This window comes from Protobothrops mucrosquamatus, unplaced genomic scaffold, assembly GCF_001527695.2.
Source record: "Protobothrops mucrosquamatus isolate PMUCROS unplaced genomic scaffold, P.Mucros_1.0 scaffold5, whole genome shotgun sequence".
Classification (NCBI taxonomy): Eukaryota; Metazoa; Chordata; class Lepidosauria; order Squamata; family Viperidae; genus Protobothrops; species Protobothrops mucrosquamatus.
In genome coordinates, this window is record NW_015386392.1 from 2,676,005 (window position 1) to 2,687,120 (window position 11,116).

Here is an 11,116-nt window from a genome sequence, read left to right on the forward strand (position 1 = left end):
TATTGCCACCTTGACATTTTTTTAACCATACTACGGACAACATCACATTCAACATGCATAGAGTTATCAGACCTGAATTACAAATAACTAAATCACCATTAAAGGGCAGCAGAGAGTTAGTTTTCTGTTTCTTTTGCCTGTCCCCTGGTGGGTTTTAGTCCAGGCAGTCTGGATCTGGCAACCTTGGTTGGAGCAAAAAATTGTATAGGTAATTCTGGACTTACGACTAGCCACTTGGCTACGTTCAGAGTTGGACCTCCCAAAAGGTATTTGTGACCCAATTCTGAAGTTATAATAGCCGCCCCCATCTTGTGCACTGGCGTGACCCCATTATGGACCCTCAGCAACCAGCCTGCATTTATGACCATTTGAGGCAATGTATGACTTTCATTTATAATATTTTTGCCAAAAAAGGCATTTACTTTTTGTTTTCAACAAAAATGTCCCATAGCAAACAATGGATACATTAACAACAACATCTCAGCATTCGCTTTACAATTGCAGTAACGAAGGTCGTAAAATTGGGTTGCTTACATGGGGACCTACTTTATGATTGTCATGACTTATGACTGGGCAAACTCCACTAAGGTTGTAAGTCAAGAACTACCTGTATAGAGACTTCCATAGGCCCCATCCTGATGTGATCCTATCTGGAGCAAAACTCAATAGCTCTATTTCTGACTCCCAAGGCTACAGCAGATATTGGGATGAAATAATTTTGGGGGATTTATTAACAAATTTTATGAATTTATAAGACACACTGACCCATTAACTAGATTTGGCCAACATACTGAACTAAAGTATACAGTTAGTCCATTGACTTTGCTTGTCAGAAACTCGTAAAAGATGAACATTGCAAGTTTCCTAAATACCCAGTTGCCAAGGGTCTGAATTTTGTTCATGTGGTCTTGGGGATGCTGCAATGGTTGTAAGTGTGAAAAATGATCCTAAGTCACTTTCTTCAATGTTGCTGTAATTTTGAACAGTCACTAAGCGAGTGGCTGTAAGTTGAGGACTATCTGTAGTTAATCAAGTTCAGTGTGTTATGCAGACATAAATCAATGAAGTTATAAAGGCATCTGATGATCTGCCTACTGTAGCTTCATTAGAAGCTCTCTGATTAAAAGTCCTGTAAAATTACTTTTGTGTATCTTCATATTGGCCAAGGATGAGGAAACAGGCTCAGAATTGGTTTGGAGCAAGAGATTATGTCTGTTGGTTTGAACCCCACAGGGCCTAACTGGCTGTTCTTCTAATCTAGGCTGCTTTTCAATCCTTTCCTTTCATAGACGATTTTTAATTACATCCCTCAAATGTTATTTGTTATCATTTGACTGTTGTTAAATATTTGCATTTGGAGCCTGGAATGCCTGCGGAAGCTGATTAAATTAAATGGGTCTCTCTCTCTCTCTCTGACACTCTGTTTGTGATTCAGGGATTTCAGCACTGGCCTTAATATATTTGGATTGCAAAAATTCAAGCAGCCACTTTCGTTGTTGTTAAGTCGCTAAGTCGTGTCAAAGTCTGCATGATCCCATGGGCTACATCTTGACAAGCTCCTCTGTCCTCCACTGTCTCCTGGAGTTTGCCCAAATTCATTATTCATTGCGTCAGTGACTCTAACCATCTCATGCTCTGTCGTCCCATCTCCTTTTGCCTTCCATCTTTCCCAACCTCAGGATCTTTTCAAATGTGTCCTCATTTGATGGCCAAAGTATTTGAGCTTCAGCATCAGTATCTGTTCTTCTAAAAGACAGTTAGGCAGCCACTAGATGGCAGTAAAAAGAAGTGGAAAATGCTAATTTTTGCTGTGAAGTTGCCCTTTTTAAAGCACCAATAGGTCTTTCTGGTTATGATTTTTATTTTTGATAGCTTCTTTCCATTTTTTTTGGAGCATCCTTCATTGAGTGGAGTACAATTTAAATCCACTTTTGATGATTACCGAAAGAACTTGTTGGCAGTTGTGGCTATAAGCGAGGCAGTTTGGTCTACTAGTTAAGGTTCCAGGCTAGAATGCGGGAGACTGTAAATTCAAGGCCTACCTTAGCCCTGAAAGCCAGCTGGATGACTTTGGGCCAATCACTTTGTTGAAAGAAAAACTTCATCAGGGTCCAGTCCAAGCTAGGAGTAAACAAAATGGAGACTGCTTTAGAAAGAAGGTTGTAGTTTATTGAAGAGCAAAGTCATAGAAGTGTGGCTCTGGAAAAGCTGACCACATGTAGTAGGGCCGGGCTCTTAAAACTTGGCCCTTTTATGACTTGTGGCCTTCAAGTCCCAGAATTCCTCAGCCAGGTACGCTGGCTGAGGAATTCTGGGAGTTGAAATCCACAAGTCATACAAGGGCCAAGTTTGAAGACCCCTGAAGTAGGGAGTGGTGGGTTTTTATACCTTCGGGGGCTCTTGAGGTTGGTTCCTGTTCCTGTTTGAGGCTTTGTATTTCCTGTGTCAAGTTTGACCTGAGTCTGAATGTGTCCTTTTGGTATTGGTGGGTTAATCCTATTATGTCTTTAGAGTTTGGGTAGATTTTAAGAGTCTTGGTCTTCTTAATCTCATCAGCTTCCTGGCTCCAACCTTCCTGAATGGATTATTACATCTGCATTTCTAAAAGCTGGTTTCTGCTGAGTTTTCTGGCTGTGAGGAGGGAGAAGTTTCTGCCTTTTTAAAAGATCTTCTCCATTATTCCTTTGGAGAAATATATTCTGCCTTTTTAATATTCCCCAAAACATTTCTTTCTCTGGATTCTTCCTACAACTTTCTCTTGGCCCAACTGACAGGCTTGTTGTTGTGAGGAAAATAGGAGAGGATGGTATGTTAGAAATGTCCACTGCCTTATTTATATAAATAATAAAGGTGGAATACAAGCAAACAAACAAATAAGCAAGCTGCTACTCAAAAAAGGAATGAGATTCAGATCTTTATGTCCATGGAGAACAAGGCTTCATCTTGTGGGGAATGATAGGAAAAGAACAATGGACTGGCAGTTCCCCCAACTTCTGTTTTTAAATTTAAACGTCTATCCTTAATTTTGTGTTTAGCTTTCATTCAGTAGCTCAGGGGGCCATTGTCTGAAGGTCTTTAATCCCAGAATGAGATTTTGCCGTAAGAGGCTGGGCAATGAAGAGGACAAGCAAATGACGTATTGGGACCAGGCACAGATTAAACCTCAAGAATCATTTGAATTCAGTGCAAACTGACATCTTTATCCTCTGTGCTACTAAAAATTTAGAAAATGTAAAGCAGAAAATGTTTAGTTAAAAAGTGAAAAACTTAATGTAGCATCTAGTAACAGCAGGAAGTTAACTGATATTTATATTCTTGAAGTAAAAAATTAGAGAGCCAATTTGGTCTAGTGCAGGAGTAGGCAACCTTGGCTCTTTTATGACTGGTGGACTTCAACTCCCAGAATTCCTGAGCCAGCATGGCTCAGCTTGGAAACTCTCCCTTTCCCCTCAGCATGGCTGGCTCAGGAATTCTGGGAATTGAAGTCCACGAGTCATAAAAGAGCCAAGGTTGCCTACCCCTGGTCTAGTGGTTAAGTCATCAGGCTAGAAGTCAGGAGGTGGTGAATTCTAGTCCTGTCTTAAGCACCCAAACTGGCTGGATAATCACCAGGAGACAGTGGGTTCAAATTGTGTCTCAGGAATGAAAGCCAGCTGGGTGACTTTTAGATTAGTCAGTCTCTCTCAGACCAGCCTCTGTCATGGGGTAGTTGTGTGAAAAATAAGAGGAGAAAGGATTATTAGAGATGCTCACCTCCCTCTTGAGTTATTTATAAAAAATAATTAAGATGGGATTAAAAAAGAATGAATGAGGGTAACATGGGGATCTTTGTCTCATTAGATATATTTTTTCTTATATTGTTTAAAGATGCTTGATTGTTAGCATAAGGATCCCTCTGTTTCCCTTTTCCATCACCTCAATTTTCTTTATTAAGTATGATTAATTCATTTAACAAGATGATGGGTTCCTGCAAATAAATTAAGCAGTGGCACTCCAATACCATGTCTTTTTAGTTCAATTTGAAAAGGCAGTCATGCTGATTCTTCTTCCTGAGATTATTTGTGTCTCCAGTTAGATTCAAAAGCTTAGCACTGACACCGTCTGAAATAAATCCTAGAGTCATTGCAGGTGTGCATGTAGGAATAGTACCTATAGACTTACTACCACAATTGAGCCCAAATTTCCATTGCTAAGCAAGACAGTTGTTAAGTGAGTTTTGCCTCATTTTATGATTTTTCTTGCCCAGTTGAGTGAATCATTGCAGTTGTTAAGTTAGTAACATGGTTGTTAAGTGAATCTGACTTCCCCATGTGCCTGTCAGTTGGTCATAGAAGGTGATCATATGACACCAGGACACTGCAACCATCATAAATACATGCAGTTGCCAAGCATCTGAATATTAATCACATGACCACGGGGATGCTGCAATGGTTGTGTGACAAACCGTCATCAATCACCTTTTTTTCAGTGCCATTATAATTTCGAACTGCCACTAAATGAATGGTTGTAAACCGAAGTCTAGATATTTCTTTGCTTTAGGAAGAACCTGAATATGGTCTTTCTGATGCATATGGTCTAGAACCTTCTGGAAAGAGAATTAAGAATGAGGAAGCAACTGCTATTTCTAACTGATTTCAGAAGATGCCTAGGTAGGAGAAGACTTGTCAGTGCAGTTGTCCTTCCTTTTCTGGGAAGAAGAGAGCTGTGGTAGATTGAATTTTCTTAGAGAACCTTTGTTCACGAGGAAGTAAAACCTTGAGGACCTCTAAAGATCATGAGTCTGCGAGAGAAGAGGGAGAAACGTAATCCTCATATTGTAAAAGAATTGCAGACTAGATCATCCGCTTGGATGTTGCTTGAAAAAAGGAGCACATATGTTTCTGCTCCCACGAAGGCCAAAACTGGTTTGGTTCCAGACCAACAACGTTTGAGGAGGTATCTCCTGTGATCTGAAAGGATCCCCTGAAGTTGTCTTTCTTCCACTTGCTTGGGTTTAAGGTGGACATACTGATCCCTTTCATTGTATTTGAGCTGCATTCCTATACCTGTTTATCTGTCTCTCCGTCTCTCTCTCTGTTTCTAACTCTGTCTCTCATCTGTCTGTTTCTGTCTCTTTCTCTCTTCTATCTATCATCTATCTATCTTATCTAATATGCCATCTATCCCATTGTTAAAGCAACTCTGGGCAGCTTACAAAATGATAAAAAGATAATTATAAAAAGAATTCAAAATAGAAACGTTTAAACAGGAACTAAAAACCGAGGGACTGGGCAAGGTGAGGCCTTCTTTTTACCCAGTTAGTCACCTTTAGTGAAGGCCCCAAATCAGCCAGCAAAGCCAGGTTTTAAGGCCCTTTCAGAAGACCACAAGAGTGAGGGCAGATTTCAACTCCAGAAGCAGAATGTTCCAGGGTGGGGTCCATGGTGGAAAAGGCTCTTCTCCTAGACCCTGCCAGTCAAAATTCCTGGATGCTTAGGGCCTGCAGCAAGCCTCTTCCTCTGGAACAAGTGGGGAGAGCCAATCCTATTGGGATGAGATGGCTCCTCAGATATCCTGGACCCATGCCATGAAGCGCTTTAAAGATAATGACCAACACCTTGAATTGGACCGTGGCAACAATAGCTTCCAAATACTTTTCAATGCTACTACCCCCATGTGGAGTGTGTTGCACTCTAATTATTGTTGCCATGGTCCAATTCAAGATGTTGGTGTTGCAGTAATCCAGCCAATAAATGACCAGGGCATTTAAGTATATTTATCTAAGTATATTTGTGAATTATAAGTAGTGTTTGCTTTTCAATCTTTAATGAAATTTTCTAAACTTCTTTGTTTTAGGATCTCAGTTCCTTTGCCATGCCTTTCCTGGATGGGGATATGGATGGATCTGAGAAACATGCTTCGCGAAAGGTAGGGACCTTCAAATGCCCTTTGAAAACCAAATCAATGAACTCTAAGAAAGTTGTGTTATTGATTCTTATTTATTAAACTTGTATGCTGCCCATCTCGCCAGAGGCGACTCTGCGCAGCTTGCAGACATTCAATTAAAATATACTGTAAAACATTGAAAGAATAAATAAAGATCATAGATTTAAAATTCAATTAAAATAAAATTAACCATGGTGGAGAGGAAGGGAACAACTAGTGCAGAGAAAAAAAGTGGGGTGTCATCTTCTCCACTAGTCACTAGCCACCAAATAGAATGCCTATGTGTGCCATTCTCAGTTTCCAAATAATCAGTGGAATAGCCTGCCTCCAAATATGGGTGCTCCATCACTGGAGGTTTTTAAGAAGAGATTGGACAACCATTTATCTGAAATGGTGTAGGGTTTCCTCCCCGAGCAGGGGGTCGGACTAGAAGACCTCCAAGATCCCTTCCAACTCTGTTATTCTGTTATTCCGTTATTCCAGATTAAAGATGGGCTATGTGTTTAAAAGTAAATAAGTAATATTTATTTGGGTGACCTTGGGCCAATCCTTCTCTCTCAGCCCTGGGAAGCAGGCAGTGGTAAACTACTTTCAAAAAACCTTGCCAAGAAAACTGCAGAGAGTAAGAGTAGTTCAAGCAGTCGCCAGGGGTTAAGAGTGATTTAAAAGCAAGAGAGAGAGAGAGAGAGAGAGAGAGAGAGAGAGAGAGAGAGAGAGATGCATCTAGATCTTTTTCCATTTCCATTGTTCTTTATTTCATAAGCTCTTTGCTCCACCAGCATCAGGAAAGCCAACCAATTAAAAAAAAACTGCTCATTAAGTATCATTAAGAAAGGCCAAAAACAAGCAGAGGCTTTCAGTTATCCTGAACTATATTTATCCTTCTCACCATAATGAGTTTCTCAAATAATCTTCCAAATATCTCATGAACTACTGACCAGTTGCTCAATAGTGTCTTCTCAGGAAAGCTTCTTACGACATGCTGAGACCACATAATGGGATAGAGTGGAGATTTTTTGACATGCAAAAGATAAGTAAGAGGAAAAAAAACAAAGGTCAGCTGCCACGGGTGAAATGAAGAAGCAAACTAGGTCCCAATCTCATCGCACACTGGAGTTGTGGAGAAATCAGACCTTCTGAAAACGTGTCATATGTCAGTAAATTCTGATCCAGTGAGGTTTTTTTTGTTCCTTCCTCTAGCAGGTGTGGTGAAATAAAACAGAATGTGTCTGTTCAGACCCCACTTTGAGTAATCCCAGGTTCCATACTGTAAGAAGGATTCAGACAAACTGGGATAGGTTCAAAGAAGACAGAAAAGATTATCAGGAGTCTGGAAGTGAATTACTATCATGAAAGATTGAAAGACCTGGACATACTTACTTTTGAGAAGGGATGGGGGTGATCATACTCTTCAAGTATCTAAAGGGATGTCATAAAGAAGGGAGTCAAAGTCTGTCCCTCCTGTCTATGTGTAGCACATAAAATAATATTGTTAAATTGCAGGAAAGCAGGTTTCAGTGGAATTGCAATAGCACTTAGACTTATATACCGCTTCATAGTGCTTTACAGCCCTCTCTAAGTGGTATACAGAGTCAGCTTATTGCCCCCAACAATCTGAGCCCTCAGATGTTAGGAATGTTGGGAAAACCATCTTTTTTCTTCTTCTTCTTCTTCTTCTTCTTCTTCTTCTTCTTCTTCTTCTTCTTCTTCTTCTTCTTCTTCTTCTTCTTCTTCTTCTTCTTCTTCTTCTTCTTCTTCTTCTTCTTCTTCTTCTTCTTCTNCCTCCTCCTCCTCCTCCTCCTCCTCCTCCTCCTTCTCATTCTTCTTCTTGTTGTTATTATTATTACTATTACTATTGTTTGTCATATAGTCAGCCAGAGGTTTATACTGGATTTGGCATTTTCATCCAGTTATTGATTCTGGGATAGGCAGATGTTGTTGACCGATGTTCCTTGTAAAGCTGCCTTTTGCCATTGACTGATGGTGATTGTCTATGCTGATAGTGTTCTAGTGGTGCTTCAGTTTGAGGTTGTACCCAAAGCCCTGTTACTATCTTTGCTTATTTTTATTTAAAATATTGCTCTAGCTGCCAGTCTTATATCAAATTGGAAATGAATATTAATCAAATTAACACTAAGAGAAGATCAGCGGTAGAATCAATTGCCTCAAGAGATCAAGGTTTGTTTCCTTTGTCTGGATAAACAAGCAGAGACTGAACAGATATTTCCTGGGAATATTTTAAATTGGATTCTGGCAGAGAACAAAGCATTGGGCAGTCATCTTCACAACTTTTACATCTCTACAATTTGTTTAACTTTGTATGCAAATTTGGAACTTCACCTGTATAAGTTTCTTGACCTTGGTTTGGGGGGGAGAATGAAAACAGGTGCCATTTATTTATCTAACTGGCATTTCTTATTAATATATTTTTAAAACATATAAGCTGTTCTTCAAATCAGTTTTTCTCCAGGTTAACCTCTGGTTAATCTCTGTGGGAATGTTATAGTAACCTGGATGAGACTTTGATCTGATTCTTTGTGATATTGTATTGAAATGAAAATGAACACAAATAGCCCTCGACTTATGACTGCAATTCGGCCTGAAATTTTGAAATAATAATAGTAATAGTAATAGTAATAGTAGTAGTAATAGTAATAATAATAATAATAATAATAATAATAATAATAATAATAATAATAATAATAATAATAATAATAATAATAATAATGCTGGAAGGGACCTTGGAGGTTATCGAGTCCAACCAAGACATTTGTTAAGTGAATTTTGCCCCATTTTAAGACCTTTCTTGCCATAGTTGTTAAGTGAATGACTGCAGTTGTTAAATTAGTAACACTTGTTATTAAATGAAGCTGGCTTCCCCATTGATTTTGCTTCTCACAAGGTCAAAAATGGGATCACTTGATCCTGGAACACAGCACCTGGCATAAATACGTGCCAGTTGCACAGCATCTGAATTTTTATCACGTGACCATGAGAATGCCATAACAGTCATAAGTGTGAAAAACAGTCATAACTCACTTTTTCAGTGCCATTGTAACTTTGAATGGTCAGTAAATGAATTATTATAAGTTGAGGACTTATTTGAAAGAATAGCATTTAAAATGCAGTTGCTCTCATGTTCTAATTTTTTTTTTACCCTTTGAGACAACTTCAAGAAAACTTCCAGGAGCAATTTTTCTGTCTGGCATTAATGTTTTCCAGGATCCATTGATTTCACAAGTAGATTGATTTAGCAGCTGAAATTGGCTGAAATACTGTGGAGCTGACTCACATCTATCAGAGTGCGACACTTTAGGTTTTTTACAGTCTAATTGAGAGCAAAAAAAGACTACCGTATTAAGCAAAGTACATTCCAGGACCTTAAAAGGTTTGCATTTCGTCCACAGTCTTCTTGATGCTATTCTGCGTTCTTATCTATGATGTAAAACCATTATTCCTTGGATTGGAGTTTAATGCTTTAATTTTTCCTAATCAAAGGCAAAAAGAAAAATTAAGAAGCCACTGATGAGATGACTCTGCATGCACAGATGAGGTTTTGCCTATAGTTCCCATTGAAAATTTATAGCTAGGGGTCTTCATGATGTTTTTGTCACTTTATTCCTGATTATCTTAGCAATGAGTACAAAAAGCTTATGCAGAAATTTCTGGGACTCAACCAAGAATTTGTAGGAGGAGATGAATATACAAATAGCTATATGCGTTGAGGAACATGGTAATTGTAGGCTACCATATATAACAAACACCAGGTTGTGGGAGGATGTCTTAGCGTAGGAAGAGACCATCAAGCCTCATCTCCAAGTATCTTGGACCTCAGTTCCCTTCTCTGCAGCATGGCCAAGAGCAAGGAGTTGACTTATTGTCCCAACACTTGAAGAAGAAGAGGGTCTTCTTCTGTTCTAGAATAGTAAGAAACATCTGGCAACATCAGTGGAGTAGCTTTGGGTGTTATATGATGGTAGTCCTGGACAAGATGCAACAATTGTTTTGGTTAGATAGCTTCTTAAAGTGAGATCAATGCTTTTGCTTCCAAATGAAGTGGGAAAATTCAGTCATAAGGAAGGTCTTGTTGATATGTGGGTTTGCCAGGTTGCTTTGGATTTTCCTCAAAAGAGAAGAATGGGAGGGAGATGGAGAAGAATATGGTCAGTCCCCCAGATTCACCACAAAGCTTCAGCACATGCTAAAAGGAAGAGAAGTACAAATAGATGTTCTGCAATCCATCCAAAGGGAAGGCATCACGACAGAAAGATGGTCCATCTCCTAGAATGAGAGGGCGAGAGTAGAGCTGCAAAAGCAATATAAATATTGTAATTCTTAAAACTACTGTGCTCAGGTAGTCCCCAATTTATGGCCATTCACTCAGTGATTGTTCAAAGTTATGACTACACTGAAAAAAGTGACCTATGCAGCATCCCCAAAGTCATGTGATAGTTAATGACCGCATAGCAGTGGAAAGTACAGATAGATAGATAGATAGATAGATAGATAGATAGATAGATAGATAGATAGATAGATAGATAGATAGATAGATAGATAGATAGATAGATAGATAGATAGATAAATAAGTAGGTAGGTGGGTGGGTAGGTAGGTAGGTAGGTAGGTAGATAAATAGAGATAGAGAGATAGATAACCTTTATTGTCATTTTTTACTGTGGGCACAATGGCACACATTAAAAATGAAATTTAGTTGCTCGCTCTCAAAGTGTACACATACAATACACACATTTAAACATACTATATACAACATATGTATAGATCTACATCCTTACATATAAGTAACATATAAATATTAATCACTGTCCCTCTTGAATATACATAATGGAAGGAGGAAGCTTTAGAGTTCACAAGGTTAATAATGTATGGAGCAAAACTGTGACTGAATCAGGATGTTCTGCTTCGGATACCACAAAGCCCACTCCTCCCAGAAGGTAACAAGGAAAACAGGTCATGGAGAGGATGGGTAGTGACCAAGACAATCTTGCAGACCCTGCTCAAGCAGCGCTTCTGTGCCATGTCCTGGATGGGAGGGAGGGAACTGCCAATGATCTTTTTGGCCATCCTCACCACTCTCTGCATCGCCTTCCTGTCTGAAGCAGTGATGCTTCCAAACCAGACTATGATGCTGTATGACAAGGATGCTCTCTATTGTCCCCCTGTAGAAAGTGGTCA

General features: G+C 39.2%; 1 protein-coding gene across 2 annotated transcripts in view; it reads left to right on the plus strand.

The window, feature by feature from the left end:
• The window catches only part of PRKAG2 (protein kinase AMP-activated non-catalytic subunit gamma 2), a 236,948-nt gene that overhangs the window by 75,339 nt on the left and 150,493 nt on the right, over positions 1–11,116 (plus strand). For both annotated transcript variants that reach the window (XM_015832534.1, XM_015832533.1), the window contains exon 2: positions 5,836–5,907. In XM_015832534.1, coding sequence (XP_015688020.1) covers positions 5,836–5,907 — 72 coding nt within the window. The remainder of the gene's footprint in view (positions 1–5,835; positions 5,908–11,116) is intronic.